Here is a 23,903-nt window from a genome sequence, read left to right as displayed (position 1 = left end):
AAGCCACACAGGGACCTCTAATGCCAATACGGTCCATTGCCCTTCTAGTAAGGAAGGGAACCAGACTCCAAATGCGAACGAAGGTGGCCCGGCACCACTGCATCTGCTCCAAGTCCATGTGAGACACTCCTAGCATCCTTGCAAAGTATGGATGATGTCTACCCAAATGGGGGATGTCAACAAAGCATCAAACTACAGGTTGCTGTGCCAATGGAGGAGATCCCTAACCTTGAGGACATGACTAGGTATGTTCCCGTGGAACCCGAGCTGGTTCTAGATCAAGGTACTTAACGTTCTCGGTATATAGTTTACTCAGAGTACTTAATCAAGTGGAAAGGATGGTTTGAGATCGAGGCTATGTGGAAGTCAAGGTGTAGTTTGAAGAGTAACTTCTCTGGATTCATTGCTAAGGATACTTAAAAGGGGAAAGTATGTTACGTCCCTAATTCCTTACCAGGGTTAATATGTGTAACTTCAGGTTAGGTTATAGTGACCTTTGGGGTTAATTAGGGGGAGAGCTCCTCAAACTTGGACTCAAGGTCCGTGAGACTACTTTGTGTGTAAAATAGAAGGGTGTATTTTGGTGCTATGGGACACCAGGGCTTTGCACGTGAAGCCATGTCTCCGATGCTACTAACTTCCATGCTTGGGGGTGAGCCTAATTGGCTCTATGGTTGGGCGGAGAGCTAGATGCCAATGCCTATGTGTTTCCATGTTTTGCTTAATCGCATGTGTTTGCTAGACATGGGTCTTACACTAATCTCATCTAGAGCATGAATCAAAAACCCAAAAGTGATCATCGATACATGTTAATCCGAATTAGAATCAACAAGCTCAGGCTCACCACCCAACCGTAGATCCAATAAACCCAATCACCTCCAAGCATATGGGTCACATAGATAGACCATATCGAATAAGCCTTGATGTCCCATATCACCAGGACACATCCCAAGGCTTGTCCCACAATTTAGGGATCAGATGACTAATGACCGACCGTACTAGGCCTTGCTATTTATAGGCTCATGGCATTGCCCCTACAACCACTTGACTATTGTCGGCCAAGTCCTTGGACAGATAAATACCAAGAATCCTATAAAAAGCTAGTCATTGCCTAAAAAGGTTCCTAAAAATAGCCAAAATATGCAATTAACCATGCCCACAAGTTGTGCATGTGACATCCCCTCCTGCTAAGCGTGATGACGGGAATCCAACTGATCTTGGATGATTGACATCATTCCTTTACTGCATGTGGACTCCGTTCTTGGCATCTTGCTTAAAAAAATTGAGGCACTCTTGATCACTTTGATCTTGTAACCTTTTGCTGCACCCTTGGATTGGTCCAATCTCTAATGCTGTGTTGTGTGTTGTTTTTCTTGTCCCCTCCTTGAGTTGAAAACTTGTACCTTTCTTGGACTGAGAGCTTGATCCCTTCTTGAAAACCTGCAACCACCTGTTCCTCCTCTCATCCTTGTACCATGGCTTCCGGGTTAAGCATCTAGGGGCTTCATACCCCATGATACCCACCTGGGGTCTCTATACCCCATGGTTGCTCTCATTTTGCTACCACCGGTATACTTGATGTTGAAGAACCACTTGGCTGTGTTTTCTTGGCTGGACCAACAACAACTATCTCCTTTGTATTGTGTGTGTTCCAAATATGCACCAATTCAACCTCTCTAGGACTTTTGCCAGACTCTGATACCAATATCACATGCGGAAGAACTGCCGATATTAAGAACCATGCAAAACACAAAGAGGAAGAGAGATGTTCTTGTAACAATGTTTTCTGTATATATGTATCAATATGTACATAGATCCTAGCCAACATGGCTTCCAGAAGGAAAAACTTAAGCCTATGACCTGTCCCACAATTCAAGGATCAAATGACTATTGACTGTACTAGGCCTTGCTATTTGTAGGCTCATGGAAACTACCTGAGTGTTGTCGGCTAGGTTCTTGGGACATATAAACACTAGAAATTCCATAAAAAGTTGGTCAATGTCTAAAAAGGTTCTTAAACATAGCCCAAATAGGGGATTAAGCTATAGCCATTTATATGGTAGTTATGTGTGGACGTAGGCTAATAATGGGCTAGGGTACTTTTTCGAGGTTTTTTCCCTTGAGTGTATGTATGCACTCTTATGAATATAAGTGACCTTATCATTCCACTTCACTTGTACTTCACTCATTCTCATCAATCTACTTTGAGTATTTGTGATTCCATCTCTCCTTGCGTACTGCATCTATGTGTGTGTTGCTACGTCGATTTCCACTCCAACAATTGGTATCAGAGCAGGTTCTCTTGGCTCTCTCCCCCTTGTCATCTTAACCTGGAGTTGCTCTTTTGATTGTCTTAGAATGAGCTATCCTCTTAGGTAGACAAGGTATACCTTGTAGTGTGTTGCTAACTATGTTAATGAAATTTTTGTGCATTTCAGAGCCTTTCGGGTGCGTTTGGGGGCTCATTCGAAGGCCGTGAGGTTTTGTCGGGCTTCGGGAGAGTGTTAGTTTGAACTGTTTTTGTTCGATTTTGGGTATTCTTTACATCAGAATAGCATTTGGTGTGTACAAAAAGGGCCATCGTCATCTTCGACATCACATCTTTGAGCTTAGCTTCAACCTTATGAGCATTGTCAACATTATCATTGATTTCTGCGTTCTTGCTAAGTATCATTTGCACACTCTACACTTTATCATACACTTTGTAGGTTTCTACTGGCAGCCATTTCGATTGCATTTCAGTGGACATTGACAGTACCTAGAGGTAGTTGGGATATTTGCATTCTCTATTAGAGATTAGTTATTGGAAGGCAGAATGGCAAGCAATGATGTATTTGATATGCTTTTCGCTCAGGATAAGCTTGACGGGACCAACTACCAGTTGTGGTCCGAAATGATGCGCCATGTATTGGTTGCCAAAGGGCTTTGGAATGTTGTTGAAACTCCTCCTCATTGGAGACACCACAACCAGAAAACAAATACACAAACTTAGATCACTTAACCTTGATAAATAACAAACAACATAAGCATCCACAAATCTAAAAATGACAATGTACAACTTGACACCACCACTGGGGCCGAAAAGGGATGACCCCCTTCTCAATACAATATGTATTTCTTGGAGTATTTGATGATTACAAGTATCAAGGGCTTATAAGGTAGACTCCTCCATTCATGGAGTGAATACAAATGAATCAAATATTGTAAATGTTATTGGTGTCGAAACCATTTGTTGATGAAGACCATGTCATAGGCAATCTCCCACATTCACTAGGCTAAGCACCCACACTACATTGGTCTTTCGGGATCGTGCACCAAGAGGCACGCCTATACTAGCACCTGGTAGGGTGATTCACCGCGGAGGGATGAAAACCTAGTACTCTAAATGAAGCGTTGCTCCTAAATTCCCAGGCCCTCTGACTTTCACTGGCTCTCAAAACTAGAGAGCATGGTCAGGCTCCAAGGTTGGAGTGACTCAGATTGGGGAGGAGATCCAGACACGAGGAGATCTACTTCAGGATACAGTTTCACCCTCGGCTCAAGAGCAATTTCTTGGAGCAGCAAGAGGCAGCCAACTATTGCCCTTTCTTCGACAGAGGTAGAGTACCGGGCTGCTTGTGGTGTTGCTTGTGAGGTTGTATGGCTGCGGAGGTTGCTAGGCAAGATTGGGTTTCCACAGAAGGAGCCCACAGTCATCCAGTGCGATAACCAGAGTTGTATAGCTATTGCTCGGAACCCGGTCTTCCATGCCCGGACCAAGCATATAGAGATACAATATCACTTTGTACGTGAAGATCTTGGCTGGTGACATCTTGCTACTTTATTGTTCGACGGCGGTGGACCTCTTCACGAAGTCTCTACCTCAGGCTACGCTCAGGCGGCACTCCAGCTCCCATGGGTTGGTTTCACAGCCAGGAGCTGAGAGGGGGTGTTAGAAGTCATCTCCTGTCTACTTTTATACACCAGGGCCTTTGTTGTGGGTGTGCCTGCCCTTATGAGGGGTTTTATCATTTTTCCTCACTCCCCGTATTTTTTCCCTATTTTTCCCCATTTTTCAGTGGTGTGGAGGGATGCCAGAAGTTGGCAGAAGACTCTAGTGGCTGGCCCATTCTGCAGTCGTGTGGCTGGCCGACTGCCCAGACATCAGTCGTGGAGTATTTTACTGCTGGCCGACTGGGTGTATGCAGTCATGGACTTCTGTACTGCTGGCCGACTTTGCTGATGCAGTCGTGGAGTGCCTTTACAGCAGGCCGACTGCTCACATGGGGCATATAAATAGGCCCCATGCCCCCACCACTTTCTCATTCAGTTTTCTGCGGGATCTTGTGTATAGAGAAGAGTTTACACACGTATCTCTCTGTGTTTCTTGTGCTGTCTATTTTCTGCATTCTACTTGCTCTTGTCTACCCAAGTTGGTTATCATTTCCGCTGCATATTCTGACAATACTTGCCCGACCTAATTTGTTCCAACCTGTAGGCTGCATCATACTACTCCAAGTGGGAAGGCAACAGTTAACACTTTAGAAACAGGTTCTTTCTACTCTTGTCCAGCAAGATTTTTGTGTAAATCAAATATCTCTACTTTGTTTTGCAGAATTTCTTTTACAAATGTTTCTTCTTTCTTTCACTCTAAGATTCTATGAGATCCAATTGTCCCTGTGTTTGCCCTGACTCCATCCCCTCCTTTGTAAAAGAGTCCCAGATCCTTCGTACTCTGCAGATACCGCAAGATCCGCAATCTTGCGTCCCATCCCAAAGGCCTCAAGCAACTCATGAACATACCGCTGCTGAGAGACAAAAAACCTCCTTTGGGTCTGCTAGATCTCCAATCCCAAAAAGAAGTGGAGTAAGCCTAAGTCGGTCATCTCAAACTTCTTTGACAAGGCAGCCTTCGTCACTCTAATGTGCTCCACATGACCGCCAGTGAGAATGAGATCATCCACATAAAGGATGATAAGCGTGACCATCTAGGATGGCTGTGAGATTACATGTCCTTTGTAGGAAATGGGCATGGCTGCATACATGTCATCACTTTCAAAGTAGCGACCCAACGAATTTACGCGAATTGTCGGTGCATCCTTGGGTTGTGGGTTTTTCTCATGAAGTAATTTAGGATGATGGGGTTCAGATTCATCCAAGGAAACTGAGTTGTCCATCTCCTCTATGGGAGCGCGTTCCGGAAAGAGATATAGGTTCGGATCTGCAACCGATCTCTGAAATCCAGTCCGAATAAAGAAGGAATCAATCTTCTGATTCCAGGCCCTGGGAGCCTGCTTAAGACCATACAAGGCCTTACGTAACTTGTAAACCATCCCTTCAGATCCTGGAACAATAAAGCCTGGAGGCTGCTCAACATACACCTCCTCCTGCAGGTCACCATCAAGGAACGCAGATTTTACATCCATTTGATACACGGGCCACCTCTGAGAAGAAGCAAGGACTAGAACGGTCCGAATCGTGGACATCCGCGCTGTCGGTGCAAAGGTATCCTCGTAGTTGATGCCTGGCCGCTGAGCATAACCTTTAGCCACAAGTCTGGCTTTGTGTTTGTCCTTAAAGACCCATTTGACACCAATGACTGACTGCTTCGACGGCCTCGGTACCAACTCCCAAGTGTTATTCTTCTCGATGGCATCAAGTTCCACCTGCATGGCTTTCCTCCAAGTATCCTGTGAAAGGGCTTCCTTTACGGAAGTGGGCTCTTTGTCCCGCATGATACGAGACATCAAAGCATAGTTCACCTGAAGAAGCTCCGCTGTGTTGCTTTTATCTCGGACTCTATGTGATCTTCGAGGGCCGTCCTCTGTGGTCCACTCGGAGGGTAGCTCCGTGACACCTGACTCCCGAAGGGTGTCTAACAACCACCTAGGTACTCCAACAGATCGTGGAGCCTCCTGTGTTCGCGGGGGCTCTACTCCAGCTGCGGGCTCAACCTCCTGTGTTGATTGAGGTTGATCAACTGGAATGATGGTCTGGGAATCATCATCAGACTCCTCTGGATCTCCAAGAAGTGCCGTCTCCTCGATAGTGGATACTGGAACATGCTCGTCAAAGACCACATCCCGGCTGACAACAATCTCGTTCCTGTCTGGATCATACAACCTGTATCCCTTGGAAAGACAATTATACCCCACAAATACAAGCTTGCGGGACTTGGAGTCAAGCTTCCCCCGTCTGCTTCTTCGGAATATGTACATACGCGTCACTCCCAAAGACACGGGAGTGCGAGACATCAGGTTTCTTGCCAAAGTATGCCTCAAATGGAGTCATGTGGGGTACTGAAGTCGTCAGAGATCGGTTGAGGGTATGGACAGCCGTTGCCACAGCCTCTCCCCAAAGTGGACGAGGAAGATCACGATGCTCCAGCATGGTCCTCGCCATCTCCACCACAGTCCTGTTCTTGCGTTCAACAACTCCATTCTCCTAAGGCGATCCTGTATTGGCCAGTTCCCTTTTGATGCCATGATCTGCACAGAATCTGAGAAATACAGTCGAGGAGAATTCACCTCCTTTATCAGCCTTGAGAGTCTTGACCTGAAATCCAGACTCTTTCTCCACCATCATGTGCCAATCCTTGAACCGTGCAAAAGCTTGGTCCTTTTGGGAAAGAAAGTAGACCCACGTGAATCTGGTACAATCATCAACAAGCAGCATAAAGTAGAGAGATCCTCCCAAGGATGGTGTCTGTTGATGTCCACACAAGTCAGTGTGAATCAACTCCATTGGTTTCGAAGCCTGCCTGGAAGCCTGTTTCGGAAAGGATTCCCTGTGCTGCTTACCACGTATGCAAGAACTGCAACGCCCTTGCCTACTACCAACAACTGGCAAGCCAACCACCATCTGGTCTCGGAAATCTCGCCTCAATGCATCCACATTTAAGTGGCCAAAACGAAAGTGCCACAAATCTCCGACCTGGGAACCTGTCAACGAGGAGAGTGCAGAGAGCTTGTAGATACCATTCTCCACACCGCCTTCCCAAACAACCTTGCCAGTCTCACGGTCCCGTAGAGCAACTAAATGCTCCTCAAATTCCACCCAAAAGCCAGTCTTGCAAACTTCGTGCACTGACAGAAGATGAAAACCCAGAGCAGGGACATAAAGAACACGGGAAGCATACTTGCCCCCCTTGCGGTCGGGAATAATCTCCATCCGGCCCTCACTATGTATCGGAATAGTGGAGTTATCGACAATAAAGATGCGACCTGACTGCCGTTTCAGATCCAAAAAGAAGTCACGGGATGGAGTCATGTGCCTGGAAGCACCACTGTCAAGAATCCATTCCCGGGTATCCTTCGCGGTGAAGCCAATTGCCTCCTCGCTCGAAGATGATGAAGCGTCGGAGTCCACCATCTCTAAGTGCACAAATGTCGGAGTCTTTGCAGCTGAGGCTGAGGAATCAGCACTCTTCCCTGTCCGCTTAGGACACTTCCTCCAATAGTGGCCTTTCTCGCCACAATCATTACAGGATCTTTCGGCCTTCAGCTTCTCTCGTTCTGAATCAGGCTTCTTCTCAGAAGACTTCTCCGGTGAAGCCTTCCCTTTGCCCTTATTGTTATTCCGGCCTTTCGACCGTTGGCCAGTTAAGGCCTCCGAACCGCCGCTGTGAGGGGGGTTCGTGAAACGTTCCTCCTGGTCCAAGACCATTGGCACAAGCTCCTCCCAGGTAATGGTTCCCCTTCCTCTGCTTCCGGCCGTGGAACCCCGATGATGATGAAATCAGCAAGGTCATATGACTCCAGCACAGACTCCATCATGACCTTCCAGATGCCGTAATTGGACCCGTCCAACTGTCGATCCACTGGGAATGTGGGGAGAGTCGGAATCTTCACGTGCTTCTCAGCCATCTCTAGTAAATCTGCCATCGCGGGGAGTAAACTGAAAGGGTGGGTGGGTGGGAAAAAAAAAATGTAAAACCTGCAAGTGGCTGTCCAGCACCTTTAGCCCGCCTTTCTCTTGCACCTTCTCTTCCCAAACAGTCCAAAACAGTCCACCAATCAGCAACCTAACGCTCCCCCTCTTGCTCAGAAAAACTCCCAAGATCTATCACGAGCCTAGGGCTCTGATACCATGTCAGAATATGCAGCGGAAATGATAACCAAGCTTGGGTAGACAAGAGCAAGTAGAATGCAGAAAATAGACAGCACAAGAAACACAGAGAGATACGTGTGTAAACTCTTCTCTATACACAAGATCCCGCAGAAAACTGAATGAGAAAGTGGTGGGGGCATGGGGCCTGTTTATATGCCCCATGTGAGCAGTCGGCCTGCTGTAAAGGCACTCCACGACTGCATCAGCAGTCGGCCAGCAGTACAGAAGTCCACGACTGCATACACCCAGTCGGCCAGCAGTAAAATACTCCACGACTGATGTCTGGGCAGTCGGCCAGCCACACGACTGCAGAATGGGCCAGCCACCAGAGTCTTTTGCCAACTTCTGGCATCCCTCCACACCACTGAAAAATGGGGAAAAATAGGGAAAAAATACGGGGAGTGAGGAAAAATGATAAAACACCTCATAAGGGCGGGCACACCCACAACAAAGGCCCTGGTCTCTAACAAGTATATGCTGTACGGAGCAGTAGCCTGTTGCACAAGGGCTGAAACAGAGAGCAAGTCGGGTTGTTGCTGTTCTCCTTAGAAACAGAGAGCAAATCGGGTTGCTGTTGTCCACCTTAGAAACAGAGAGCAAATCGGGTTGCTGTTGTCCACCTTAGAAAGAGAGAAAGCCGGGTTGCTTCCGTATGCCGAGTGTTTCAGTGCTTCCGTTTCAGTCTACCTCGTAAGAGAGTCGGGGTGCTTCCATACGTCTGCAGCATCTTCGAAGAGAGAGAGAGAGAGCAGTTGGCGAAGGTAGCTACCACCTTTCCTTCTCGCCTTCACACATACGTGGCTCCTTGCGTGTAATTCATTTACATGGCAAGTACACGACTTTCCTCGAATGAATTTTTAGCCACCCACACTTATTATTGTCCATGGCTAAAAGTTTTAATGAATGTGAACGCATAGCCTTATAAATACAAAGGTCAGTATTAGTTATAAATATAACCTTGGAAAGTGGGTTAAAAAGAATACTTACCACCTGTTCACATGCCACACCAACATGTCAACAAATAGGCACACCCATGGTACATTGGAGGGCGTCCTCGTCCAGTACACTGGCACGACATAACAGGCAGTCACACGAAAACAAGTCACGCGAAAACAAATCCAGCATACAAAGATGGAATGCACGTGCACATGTAATGGACGAAATCTCCCTTTCATGAAACTTGTACAAAACATTCTAGTCGAGCACAAAACTGGCGCGACAGAATGTGAAAACCCTGGCCTTTCTATGGAGTAACAGTCCCATAGGCAAGACATTTTACAAACATGGGGTCCTTTCATGGAGTGACAATCCCATGACACGAAACCATCCTGGTCATACACGGATGGTACGATACAAGCTCCTGTCCATATGGCACGATCCTAGTCACACGGGTGGCACGAAACTGGTTCCTGTCCATGTGACACAAAGTGACTGGCCCTTTCACATGAGACACCGGCTTAGCCTCATGTGAACATGGCACAAATCTAGTCACCCTATATGGAGTGACGATCCCATAGAAGTGGCACCAGAAATGGAGGTTGACCAAATGGGTGGCCAAATGGTGACAGTTGTTATTGGCATGGATAAGGCGTGCCCTATCTTGCGAGCACAATAGCATAATAGAGGTACTTTGGATGGTGATACAAGTTCTGATGTAATTGTAGCATCCGTCTTCTCACGTTTTACAGTAAAATAAGCTAGGTGGAATGGTAGGGACGCATAGGCACATGCATTAGTGGCACTTGCAGTGAAAAGGAGCATTATTTCTCATATTCGTTCATGTGAAACTGCGAAGCATGCTTGGGATGCACTTGCTATGCTTCACCGGGTGTGTAACGAGGCACGAGTGGCCTACTTGCACAACGGTTGAGTCCGAACATATGAATGAGGGAGATCTAATGGATGAGTTCCTCGCCTGGATTAAAGATCTCAAGGAGCAATTGGTGTGTATGGATGAGGCCTATCTGGACAGTTCTTTATTGTCCACTGTTCTCATAGCTCTACGAGATTTATGCCAAGGTTTTGCATCTACACTTCGGTTCATGAGGAATGGTAATCCAAATGCTCTTACTTTTGATGAGTGGGTTGCAATGCTCTTGCAAGAAGAGAAATCTCGACAAAAGCGATCCAGTATATGTATGGGAGATAAGGCATTTGCTATCGATCGAAAAGGTAAAGGGAAAAGTCTTTTCTCATGATGGCTATAAGCCAAAGGCAAAATCAACCCAGTCTTCTGGAAAGGATGCTGAGAAGGGGGGTGATAAACCTAAGAAGAAAGGCAAATGTAACTACTATCGCAGGCCATTACATCAATGAATGTAGAAAAAGGCTAGAGACGGAGAAGAAGAAAGGGTTAGGCATGGATGTGGTTGATGCGTCAGTACCAAGTACTGACAAGAAGAAGTCAACGAACTATGCATAGGATGATTGGGCTTTCATTGTGCACTGCAGTTATGATATCTCTGTCCATCATGTATGCATGTCAGTGACAAATTAGCATGTCTAGTACTTCGATACTGGTAATTTGACAGTGGTGCTAGCAAGCATATTACTTCTCAGCGTGATTTATTTTCCTCACTTGAGTCTCCTCCTCAAGGAGGAACAGTCACATGTGCAAACAACTCTATCCAGTAAAAGGAGTTGGTAAGGTTGTTCTCATTGCTGCAAATTGTAGGACAATCACTCTCTCAGAAGTCTTGTTTGTGCTAGGCATCAAAAAGAACTTGCTCTCAGACTCTGCCATTGCTAGGGTAGGCCTTGTGGCGAGATTTGTTGATGACAAGTGTATAAGATTTGTTGATGGCAAGTGTACAATTCATGACCGGAGTGATGGAGACATCACTATGGTATCCGGTACTCTAAGCCATGGGCTTTATAGGTTGAATTGGTATAAGAGATTGGCACATAATGCTTGTTGAGTTACAACCACGTGCTATGAGTGATGGAAAGCTATGGCACCTCCACTATGTATGTGAGGGGTGCATTTTAGGAAAGATGCAATGAGCATGATTCTGGAAAGATGGATTAGTTAGGGCTGTCCAAAAATTACAGCTTATATATGGTCCCACGAGGACACTATTAATTGGGGGATATCTCTACTGTGTGACTTTTATTGATGACTACTTGAGTATCGGTTGAAGGCAAAGTCAGAGGTTTTTACATGCTTTAGACACTTTGCTTCTATGGCTGAAAACGTGTTTGCATGTAAAGTTGGCACCCTTTGTGTACAAATCGAGGGGGGGAGTATATGCCAAAGGAGTTTCATCTATATATGATTGAAAGAGGCATAAAACATTAATACATAGTGCCTTAAACACCTCAACAAAATGGTGTGGGTGAGAGGAAGAATAGATCTCTCATGGAGATGGCACGTTGCATGGGATACTCCTGTGTGCCAGCTGTTTGTAGGCTGAGCCATGATGATGCTTGTGGACTTGTTGCTTATTCCCTTCTTGAGTCTACTTGTCCCCTAATCCTACCCTAAGATTGTTGCCTAATCAAGGATTAACTATGAGGTTAGCCATGTCCACGTGTGTCACTAGCCCGGACATTTCCCAGTCTGGAAGGGGTCTACTAGACTCCAGGACGTCTAAATATTTGGAAAGTACAAGCTTTAAAAATGGGGGATTATCCAATACAAAAGATCTAGCACATGAATCTTGGTCTAGGAGCTTGAGATGGTTTCTTGGACACAGAAATGGGCATCGGAGCTCAAGTGTCAAGTGGAAAGCATGTATGGCGAGCTGAAGTGTCAAGTGGAAAGCATATATGGCAAGTTCCAGAGGATTTGGGAGAGATCTAGTATTGAACCATGGTACTACATGGTGCTCATATACATTGCTGATAAGGTGGAATACAAAGGATCACACTCCTAATATCTAAGAGGGTTTCTACTTTTGGACAATCCGCAATCGAAATTCCTTTCGCGTCATTACATTCGTAAGCTAATCAAATGGGGAGACTTGCTGTCACTTTTGATAGGTCTACGAGTTCAAATATTGTTAGAGATGAAGTGTATGGGCGAGAACCATCTCTTAAATTGGGACATGTGGCATGAGAGTGGATCAAAGTGAGACAAGTGGCCTCATACTTGTCACCTGAGCTCTCCACTTGTCATTATAGCTTTTACTTGCCATTCTAGCTCATGAGAGTCCCAAAATCTATAAATTGGAGCTCTCTTGATTTGAGCAGGTTCTATTGATGCAAACTAGTCTCTACTAGGTTGGCTAGTCCAGGTTAAGGCTCTCTCTACCACCTCTATAGGCTGCCCTAATGCTGGCTGTTCTCCTTCTCTCTCTCTCTCTTTCTCTCTCTCTCAAGCTGCCCATGAAGTATACTAGTTGTTGGGGACTGTTTTGAAGGCTTCCATTGCAAAGAAATATTGAAGACAGGGTATTTAATCATTATATTATGATTTTCAGCCATTGGACATCTGTCTTCTCAATTGGTTATACATGGACAGCCATTGGACACTTGCTATTGCCATTGGGCACTTGCTATTGACATAGGGTATTGTTTTTCAGCCATATGGGTTTATGGACAGCTATATGGGCTTTTGATTCAGCCGTATGGGTTTATGGACAGCTATGTTGAGCTATGTTGGCTAGTAGCCTGTCACTGGACCCATTTAATCTTCTTGAAGAAATAAATCAAGAACTCATAAATTATATCTAATATTAAAATAACTACTTAAATTAAAATTGAAAATTAAAACACATAACAAAACATAAGGCAAGAGAAAGAAAAACATCACCATCAACACAAGGTTGGGTGCAATCTCCCCCCCCCCTCCCCCCCTCCCCCAACGTGAGTGGCTTCTTCTCGTGTGGGTATTTGTGATATATTCCAAAAGTAGGCCTTGAGCCAAAAATAGAGTACACATCCATATTTGGACTTTGCCATTTAATTAGCCTTTGTCCTCAAGCCTTCTAAGGTTTGCACAATTTTCTAATACAATAATCTAACTTGTGTACATATGCACATTACAAAACAAATAAACTAATGCTCGCATGCACATTGTATAATAAATTGACGCGTGCGTACACACATCACAATGATGTCAAAATAATATCAAATGCCATCATACGGCCACAAAATATTGTGAATATAATAATGAGATCTGTCCACACGCCACGACTCAATCCACCATCCGTGCGACACCTAAATCGGTACCCTCGCACTGTGCAACACCTAAGTCGGTACCCTTGCACACCTCATCACCTAAACTCATAAACATAAACCACGTCAGTAACAATCAATTGACATCGCATCAATCAATCCTAACGCGTTCATGAGAAATAGGCATCATCATAAAATATATATAAATCAAATACCAAAATGTCACCAAATACACGTGGGAGTCCATCCACACATGGAAATCCATCCATTACTGACTAGTAAAAAGACTAAGGTCTAACACATAAAGCATGGGTGGGGTGTGTCACTTACCTCGTGAATGCTCACAGCTCACTAAGCCTAATAGTAGGTAGCATCACAAAAGAAGCAGTTGAGAGCTTGAACCCCTTGTCACGCCGGCACACCAATTGAATCTCGACCCGCCTCACAACTCAATGTTACACACTCACTCTCTCACATGCATACAAGCAAGAAAGCAATAGCATAGGAGAGTAGCGAATAAGAGCACTCTCTTGAACTAGCATAAGAGAATACAAGACAATGATAGGTTGGCTTTCCTTTTGCCTTTTCTCCTTCGTTTCTAGGATTTACATAATTTGGGTGAACAAACTTGAAAATAAAGTTCTCAGGCTCTCTAGCGCACATAAGCTAGTGTAAGCACTTATTCATGTGTGCACTATCCCTAACACTATTTTATGTGATATTATGTGCACATTACACCACTACGTTTTTCATAACAAAGGTATCCAAGACTCAATCCTGAAGTGGAACACCCTTAGGTGATGGATGGCAGTCCTCATCATATGTGGCATGTATTTGTGTCTATACTTTAGTGCCTTAATGAAGCCATCCTTTGAAACCCTCATGAATGCTTTCTGGAGAACTGAAGCTTTGTGGGAAGCTCTGGCAGTGAGACCTATGTCTTGACTCGTGTCAAGCAGGGTCAAGTTCAGGCCGATGATTGATCTCGTGTCGGGAGAGATTCAAGAATGGGGACTCTAGGAGGCAGTCCATCTGAAGACCATGCATGCCAAACAGCTGACAACCTGTGAGTACTATGGCGTGCCATATGTATCTCATATTAAATTGGGCATCAACATATGTAATGCCCCTCTGTCTCAATCTCCCCTGTCTTGAATAACTTGCATATCTCGGCCTCCCGTAGGATACCTTGAGCTCTCCAAGACTCAATCCTGAGGTAGTGGGAGGACACCCTCATGTGACTGATGGCAATCCTCATCGCATGTGACATGTGTTTGTGAAGATACTGTACTTCCTTAATGAAGCTACCCTTTGAAACCCTCAAGAAGTGCTCTTTGTAGAACTGAAGCTTAATAGGAAGTGTTGGTGGTGATACTTATGTCTAACTCGTGTGAAGTTGGGTCAAGTTCAGGCCGATGATGCGGTTGATGATTGATCTCTCCTGTCCGAAGAGATTCAAGAATAGGGAGTCTAGGCTGTTAGAAGTCATCTCCTATCTTAATCAGACACCAGGGCCTCTGTTGTGGGTGTGCCCACCCTGTATAGGTGTTTTATCATTTTTCCTCACTCCTTGTATTTTTCCCATTTTTTTTCATTTTTTCCATGGTGTGGGTGGATGCCACAGGCTGGCAGGAGCCTCTGATGCTGGCCGACTGCACTCTTGTGTACCTGGAGCTAGCCGACTTGATCAGGAGGGGTCGTGGTGTTTTTCTCCGCTGGTCGACTGGCTGTGCCCAATCGTGAAGGGCTGGTGGGACATTATGTGCTGGCCGACTGCACTCATGGGGCCATATAAATAGGCCCCATAATTCCCACATTATATTCATTTCAGTTTTCCTCGAGATCTTGTGTATAGAGAAGAGTTACACGCCTATCTCTCTGTCTTTCTTGTGCTGTCTATTTTCTGCACTCTACTTGCTCGTGGTCTCAAGTTTGGTTATCATTTCCGCTGCGTATTTTGACATGGTATCAGAGCCCTAGGCTCTTGAAAGATCTTGGGAGTTTTTTGAGCAAGAGGGGGATAGTTACGTTGCTGATTGGTGGTCTCTTTATAACCGGGTATCACCCATGAAGAGGATCTCCTTGGAAGTGAACCGTGCAAAGTCATCGACGATGCGGGAGCACATTAACAAGTTGCTGGCCCTTCAGCAGGAAGTCCTCCAGGTTGGGAAGGAGATATCATCTGAAGACATGGCCATTACTTTGTTGTCCCACTTGCCTGCTCAGTATTCTGCTTTCTACTCCTCTTTGATTACGAGTGGCAGGCTCAGCACCATTACCTGGGAGGAGCTTGTGCCCATGGTCTTGGACCAGGAGGAACGTTTTACGAACCCTCCTCACAGCGGAGGTTCGGAGGCCTTAACTGGCCAACGGTCGAAAGGCCGGAATAACAACAAGGGCAAAGGGAAGGCTTCACCGGAGAAGTCTTTTGAGAAGAAGCCCGACACAGAACGAGAGAGCGGTCCATCTGAAGAACTCATCTAAAGACCATGCATGTCAATCCAGCTGATAACATGTGAGTTCCAAGACCTGTTATGGCCCTCCTGTGCAAGCTGCATAGAAGACTCAAATGCCATCCTGGGCAGGTGATCTTTGTCCAATGTGTACAGATGGTACATGTAGGTGATGGTCTAGAAGAGGGCATCAATGACCAGCGGTGCTGCCCCAAACTCTGCCAAGACTATCTCAGGTGGTACAGAGGGCTTACTCCTGATCATGCATGAAAACATCACCACCTGCACTCTCTTTGTCCTCCTCTCCCAAATTACCTCCCCAAAATGAAGATAGGACCGGTGAAGGTAATCCCCAGGTAGACATATGAAGTAACTATCTCCATGGTCTCACCTCCATATGGGACAGAGTGTCTGCCTGCCACCTGATATGAGGTGTTAAAGAGCACGATCTTGGTTTTACTAAGATTCTTTGTGAGAGATCTCTCCTCACAAAAGTCTGAAGTCCAGATGTCTGTAAATCCAAGGTAAGGACTATGCCATCTGTATACAAGAGGATGGGGACTACTGTCTGAGCTAGCTGTGATTTTGTACCCCCGGATCTGTCAATAAAATCTGAGATCTCATCAATGTTTGGACCAAAGTGTGTGGGAGAGAGTGGGCAGCCATTTTTTACCCCAATGGTGCTATGAATCCCGCCTGAAGTGCCACCTTGAGCCTGAATCCTAACTGACTCATAGAGTGTCAACAGCCCCCCACATCATCTCTGGTGGAAAATGGGGCTTCTATAGGCGAGCGAGTAATAGTGGTGATCTTGGCACTGAGATTTCTCATATGTATGTATGTATGTATAGGTGTGTGTATTTTATGTATGTATAGGGGGGTGTATAAATTTTATGTATGTATGTCTGTGTGTGTGTGCTTGCATTCATACATACATGCATGCAGACACACATATACATGTGTGTGTGCGTGCGTGCTAGACTTACTATTTTGGATACTGCTGTTATGTGGATTTAAAAATTCCAAAATAGAGACCGGAGTTATGAGTTGTGATGTAATGGACCGTTGTTGCTGTTGTTGTCTTGTGTGTTTTTTGTGTTGGTTTTCTTTTATTTATTTACTTATTTAGGAGGTTGTGTGTGTGTGTGTGTGGGGGGGCGAGGGGGTGTGCATGGGGGGGAAGAGAGAGAGAGAGAGAGAGAGAGAGAGAGAGAGAACTTAAATCCATGGATTCTATTTGTCATTTGGGATTCTTCATGTCAACAGGTACAAGATGGCAAGGTAGTGAGGCATGAAGATCTGTGAGTATCTTCGCTTACTTATTCTATTCTTTTTGCTTCCTGTCTGCATCCTCACTGTAAGCAATTAGTTGGCACTGAAATGTGCAAGTAGGATGATCTCCCTCGCTTTGAGAATCTTATACATGGTAGATGTATTAGAAAGGTAATGTCACCTTTGTAATCTCAATTCATTCGGAGGAAGCATGTGTCACCAGCTATGTCTAAACATGTCCCTTGGATTATGGATTTTACGTCACTTTACATGAGAGATTTAGTCCCATGGCGTGGAATCAAATCTGGCTCTTGGCCACCGTGTGTGGATAGGCCAAGAGATGGGGATATTTCTTTGATAGATTGTTTTCTATGGTTTATATTGTTTTTACATGATGCTTTGACATTGAATGTGCATATGACTTGCTTTCGATGTGGAAAATGCTTGGTTTCATGCATATGATGGCTTACAGGTTTTGGGACACCTTAGATGCCTGAGAGCCAGTGTGTGAATAAGTGCTTGATACTATGGTTCATTTCTAACATTAATAAGTTCAGGCCATGGGTGTGAAGTCGATTACTTTTATTAAAGAACCCCTAATTTCAGTACGAAAGACCCTAAGGTTTAAAGCAAGGAAGCAAGGGAGGTAGTATTAAAAAACAGCTCCAAGTCTTTTTAAAGGAATTTGACTCCTCCTGGATCATCCACTTACGAGAGCAGCAACCACACCCCCCCTTACCCCCCCCCCCCCCCCCAACACATCACGATGATGTCAATGCCATCACTCTCTCTTTCTCTCTAGCCTACCTACATGTTGGTCCACTAACACCATCAACCCCATCCTCAAAGCGGGGGATCCACTTGATCCTGATAATTACAGGATGATCATGATTGGCCACACATTGGCCAAACTCTATGGATCGGTGCTGGAGGTGGAGCTCAGTTCATTTGCAAAGAGTGAGGGGTGCAGAGAGCTTCATGACAGGCAGGCTTTCGGAGGAGCTACTCTACCCTTGACCACATCTTCACCCTCCATGCCATCATCGAGGAGGGTAGAGCACGACATCTGAGGAGATTTCGACAAAGCTTTTGATATCTAACCCCGAGCCCGCCTCCTACAGCGTCTACAGGAGATGGGAGTCCCAGCTGACATATTTTGGATCATCATCCGTCACCGGCCAAGCGAGAGTCCCAAGAGGTACATCGCAGGAGATTTAGTGGGGTGAAATAGGGCTGCCCTCTATCACCCACTCTTTGGCCTCCACATTGATGAGATCTCGAGCTGCATTGACAGATTAGGCGGGGCTGGTTCCACAATGGTAGGCATATTGATCCCCCTACTATATGCAGATGACATTGTCCTCCTTTCAGACTCAGCCAAGGGGCTTCAGAGACATTTGGATGCCTTTCTTATAGGATTTTCACGCTCAACAGGACCGCATTGTTAACCTTGATAAAACCAAGGTAATGCATGTCTTCAATAACTTCTGCCCCTTCACATCCAGATTGAGATTTACATACAAAGGGGATCGTATGGACATTGTCTCATCGTATGTCTACCTTGGTGTCACTTTTAGTGGCCCACAGTTCACCATGGTTCCCTCACAGAACATGCCAGAGTGTCATGGGGATATGCAGCCTTGAGATTACTTCAGCAGCAGTGCTTCCAGGCACATTTTTAGGAGCCCAGAACGCAGGGTTGGCTTTTTGACACCCTCGCTAGGATATTGGCTCTGCATGGACTGCTTCCCACCCCTTCAGTACAGTTTGTACTCCCGTTTTCTCAAGCTCTCTCATGAGGACACCAACCGGGTAATCCGGTTAGTTCTCAGCCTCTTCACCCACTGCAGATGGATCAAACTTTCAGAGCTCCTGCCGAAGATGCAGTTCTATAATAGAGATCACTTCCTCAGGTGCACTGAGAATGAATCATCCAGCAGCCGAGGTACCGGAGTGATCACATGTCCCATGCCATGCAGATTGCTATTGGCTAGATAATACGGGTTTCATTCCACTGCCTCAAATGGGAGGTAGGGAGAGCTGAGCATGTCTTTCGATCTGGGGAGCTCATATGGAGTGTCATGACCCTGTGAAAATGGGTGCATCAGAAGTGTGAGCATGGTGGTCGGTGAGCAAGATAAAAATTTAATTGTTCATACTTGGGTGCCTGGACAAATGGTAACATGTGTGGACATCCCCAAGTGTGAAGGGGGACCAAGGGATTTAATATTTTAATGTTTATAACCTTGGTTGGCCCCTAGGCATAAGTGGCCCCTAGGAAGGTTTTAATAAACTTAAATGGGCCCTAGGATTTTTATGGGGAGAGGGAGCTACACCACTTTTAGAGTACACGGCTCCCTCTCTCTATTCTCTCTCTTGCTTTTGGAAAAGAGGGCTGGCGGGCAGCGCAAGGAGGAGGAGAATTTCTGAAAAGAGAGTGCATAGAGGCTGCAGGCGTGGAGAGCTTTTCTGAAAACAGGGCGTACAACTGACAGGGCTGAAGGGCTGTGCCTTTCTCACGCTTGCTTATTGGAAACTCGTCTGAAGAGGGTGAAACCAAGAAAATGAAGAGATGCAACTATTGCAGAAAACCTAGCCATCTTATCGAGGAATGTAGGAAGCGCATTGAGAGGGAAAAGAAAAAGAAGCAGCAAGGTTTGACTGCTACTGTGGACACTAAAGAAGAGGCTAACTTTGCTCATGAGGGATATGCATTAGTGGTTACATGCAGTTTGCTTGCTTCTTGTATGTCTATCTCAGCTGGAGATTGGTACTTTGACAGTGGTGCTTCTAAGCACATCACATCTTGCAGAGATCTATTTGCCAATTTGCAGGATTCACCTCCAGGTGGCATAGTTATGTGTGCCAATGATGCCTCTTACTCCATCAAAGGCATTGGCAATGTGGAGCTAACAGCATGTAATGGGGATAGTTTTACTCTTTGTGACACTTTTTATGTACCAGGCATTAAGAAGAATCTCATTTCTGCATTATCTGGGTTTAAGGTTTAGTGTGCTGACCATTGTTGCTCAATGTATGACAGCAGAGATTCAGCTTCTCTTATGCTTTTTGGGACATTATGCTGTGTCTTGTATAAGCTTGACATGTATGATAGGAGTACTTATTCTCATGATGCTATGCTTGCATCATATATCCATGTGCCCACACAACAAAGACATAAGCTTGATCATGATGCAAAGGCCATCAAATGCATTGTCATTGGTTATAGTACTGAGAGTAAGGGATACAGACTCTATATGTTTTCAGCAGCTGCCTCTAGAGGCTCAGGAGAGGAGACTCAGTGGGATGAGGGGCAGAGAGTTGATGAGACAGGACATTGACGCGGCCATCCCCCGGGAGTGGCGGACCCCAGTACAGGACCCTCCACCTCCACAGTGGATGGGTGTCTTTACTCGGCATGAGATCCTTCTAGCGGTCTGCGGCACAGCGGAGAGAGTCGCCCCACTCACTTTCGAGGTGGGAGAGGGTGGCCAGCTTCAGAGGACACGACTAGATTTGGATGTGCTCCAGGGTTGTATTCTTCAGAGGGTGCGGGTGGTCGGCTTTCATCAGAGACAGTGGCATGTAGACCCCTCACCGGCCTCGATAGGGGAGGACTGTTCTTGGAGATTATGGGCTTGGGACAGCAGGCCTCTTATTCGCCTTCAGTGGGATCCAGGTGAGTGGTTTTGGCGAGATCCCTACTTGGCCCCTACCAGCCCAGGCATCCCCTTTTTTCAGTACACAGCGAGGCTGGGGCGGCGGATTCAGAGGCACAGGATAGCGAGCACCCCGGCGGCGGCCGAGCATTGGCGGCGACAGGGGCTCTCCCATGCCTTTCTTAGGGACTTCTGGCAGCGCCTTTGGGCCAGCTTCCGGCCCCGGAAGGTGACGCTTTTTCTCTGGCTCACAGCGCATAGAGGACTGGCTGTGGGGGCTTGGCTAGCTTTTGGCAGACACCCAGCGTCCTGCCCTCGGTGCGGCCATGCACAGGAGTCGCAGCGGCACTGCTTATGGGATTGCCCACAGGCACAGCAGGTCTGGCAGCGCGCTCTCAGGATGGTTTTTGCAGGCTCACCAGGTGAGATGCTGGTGACGTGGGGTGCGGTGGCGTGGGCCACGGACAGCGGCCCGGCCCTTGGATATGAGGACGTCCCTGGCAGTGCGACCATCCAGGTCTCTGACAGGGCGATGGCGGTGGTTCCGACGCCAGACTTCTCTTCGGCAGCCCCTCAGGAGGGGGTCGGGCACAGATGGGAGATGATCAGCAGCATGACGGCTTGGCACATATGGAGAGCCCGATGCAGGGAGGCCATTGACCGCTAGGCGACTCCACCGGCGGAGGTCATACAGGCCCTCTGGGTGGACATCATTCACACCTTGAGAGGACACTGGGGAAAACTCCAGGGCGACTCGGATCGCATGAGAGGGCGCCGCAAGGCTTTCCTCCGCACTTGGCAGCCTGGCCCTTTCCTCACCGCGAGGGGCGAGGATGTCACTTGGCACTACAGGCCTCCAGTCTGGCTTTTCTCACCTCCCATATGTACTACTAGGTAGCCCCCCCCAGAGAGCGGCCAGCCACGGGGGTGGAGCTCAGGAGTTCACTGTGTTTTTATCCCTCCTTGCGAGGTGAGCTTTGTAGCCCTATGGCGTTTTCTCATTAACTAATAGAAGGATCTTTTTCCCGGAAAAAAAAAAAAAAAAAAGGGATACAGACTCTATGTGCCTAATACAAGCAAGATCATTGTGTCAAGAGATGTTATCTTTGATGAATATGCATCTGAACCACTTGTCTCATGTACCAGAGAACCATCTATTGGGCCGGAAGATGTGTTTGATACTTTGTTGCTTTTATTCAATTCCAATGTGGATAATGTAGAGCCAGTTTCAGCTCATTTACGCCACCTATGCCTGCTGAAAATCAGCAAAATCAGCAGCTGAACTTGCTCCAAATTGATCCTCTCAAATTGATCAAGATTCCTTGGGTGATGCATTGGTAGAGGAAGATGCAGATACTGGGAAGTCAAAAACTATTCCTAGATGGCTGGTTGAGACTTTGCGTGATAGCAAACAGTCTACATTTATGCCAGGTCGTACACGTGCTGCTTCTCGCCATGCATCTTCACATTATGTGGATACAGCTCTTGTTGCCACCGCTTGTAATGAGTAACCCATTTCTCATGTTGATGCATTGGAGGATGACAATTGGATGGCAGCCATGCGTTCGGAGTTGGACTCCATTGACAAAAATGGTACTTGGGAATTATGTGACTTGCCTCCTGGCAAGCGTGCTATTGGCACAAAATGGGTTTTCAAGCTAAAGCGTAAGCTTGATGGTTCAGTTGATCGCCATAAGGCTCGCTTGGTCGCCAAAGGGTATGCCCAACGTGAGGGCATTGACTATGAGGAGACCTTTGCTCCCACTTCATGTATGACTACCATACGTACTGTTATTGCATTGGCTGCACACAAACAATGGCATGTCCATCAGTTGGATGTCAAAACTGCTTTTTTGAATGGCGATTTGCAGGAGGATGTTTATGTGTCTTAGCCTCCTGGCTTTGTTCAAAAAGGTGCAAAAAGTAAAGTATGCCGTTTACATAAAGCACTCTATGGTCTTAAACAGGCTCCTCGTGCTTGGTACCACAAAATTCATGCATACTTGACTACCAAAGGGTTTCAGAATAGTTCAGCTGAGAGTACACTTTATGTATGCCACATTTGGAACAATGTTCTCATCCTTATTCTTTATGTGGATGACATGCTCGTCACTGGCCTTGAAGAGGGTGATATTTCAGCTTTTAAAGCTCATTTGCAGCATGCATTTGATGTCACAGACATGGGGCATTTACATTACTATTTTGGCATACAATTTATACCTTTTGAGGGGGTATCATGTTATCTTAGTGCAGATATGTTGAACAGCTCCTTGAGCGTTTTCACATGACAGATTGTAAACCTGCTTCTACTCCTATGGATCCAGGTTTAAAACTGTCACTTGAGCATGCTGGTGAGCCTTTTGATGTTGCCACCTATCAGCAGGTTGTGGGATGCCTTATCTATTTATGCTCTACTCGTTTGGACATGTAGTATGCCTTGTAAGCATGAGGCATGGCTGGCCCCTTAACATGCATTGATACATTTTCAGCCATAACTTCTCCCTCACAAGCACACTCGAAGGCATGAGTGGCATGAGAGATACGCGGAATACCTGCACCAACAGAAAATTGCAGCCCATGTTGCATGTGTTGTGCATCACCCAGGGTCCCGAGGGGGCCGACGAGGGCGCGGCGGGGCGATCACCCGGGGTCCCGTGCAGCCCCCGGGCGGCCCGACGTGGGCGCGGCGCGGCGCGGCAGTCACCCGGGGTCCCGGGCGAGTCTCGGGGGGGCGGTGCGGCGGTCAACCGAAGTCCCGCGGGGCGCGGCGGGCCGGTCAACCGGCGCCCCGGCAGGGCCCCGGTGTGGTCAATGGGGGCGCGGTGCCGCGGTCACCCGAGGGGGCCGACGAGGCGATCACCCGGGGTCCCGTGCCGCCCCCGGGCGGGCCGACGTGGGCGCGGTGCGGCGGTCACCCGAGGTCCTGGACGAGTCTCGGGCGGCCGAGGGGGGGGCGGTGCGGCGATCAACCGGAGTCCCGGGGGGCCGACGGGGGCGCGTCGGGCCGGTCACCCGGTGTCCCGGCGGGGCCCCGGGCCGGTCGGCGGGGGCGTGGTCACCCGGGGTCCCGAGGGAGCCGATGGGGGCGTGGCGGGGCGATCGCCCTGGGTCCAGTGGGGCCCTCGGGCTTCCGACAGGGGCGCGGTGCGGCGGTCAGCCGAGGTCCCGGGGGAGTCTCGGGGGGGGCGACGGGGGCGCGGTGCGGCGGTCAACCGGAGTCCCGGGCGGCCGGTAGGGGCGCGGCGGGCCAATCACCCGGCGTAGGCGGGGAGAAAATTGAGGTGGTGTGCAGTATGGGGGTGGGGCGATGTGC

At 47.2% G+C, this 23,903-nt stretch overlaps 1 protein-coding gene across 3 annotated transcripts in view; it reads left to right on the top strand.

The window, feature by feature from the left end:
- Positions 1-23,903, top strand: part of LOC147608347 (Nuclear transport factor 2 (NTF2) family protein) — a 58,505-nt gene that overhangs the window by 20,951 nt on the left and 13,651 nt on the right. For all 3 annotated transcript variants that reach the window (XM_086788953.1, XM_086788952.1, XM_086788951.1), the window contains one exon: positions 16,926-16,960. In XM_086788953.1, coding sequence (XP_086645079.1) covers positions 16,926-16,960 — 35 coding nt within the window. The remainder of the gene's footprint in view (positions 1-16,925; positions 16,961-23,903) is intronic.

Source organism: Cibotium barometz, chromosome 53 (assembly GCF_041138505.1).
Source record: "Cibotium barometz isolate CiBa-2024 chromosome 53, ASM4113850v1, whole genome shotgun sequence".
NCBI classification, from domain to species: domain Eukaryota; kingdom Viridiplantae; phylum Streptophyta; class Polypodiopsida; order Cyatheales; family Cibotiaceae; genus Cibotium; species Cibotium barometz.
The sequence above is the reverse complement of the archived record's forward strand: the minus strand, read 5'-3'. Positions and strand labels throughout refer to the sequence as shown.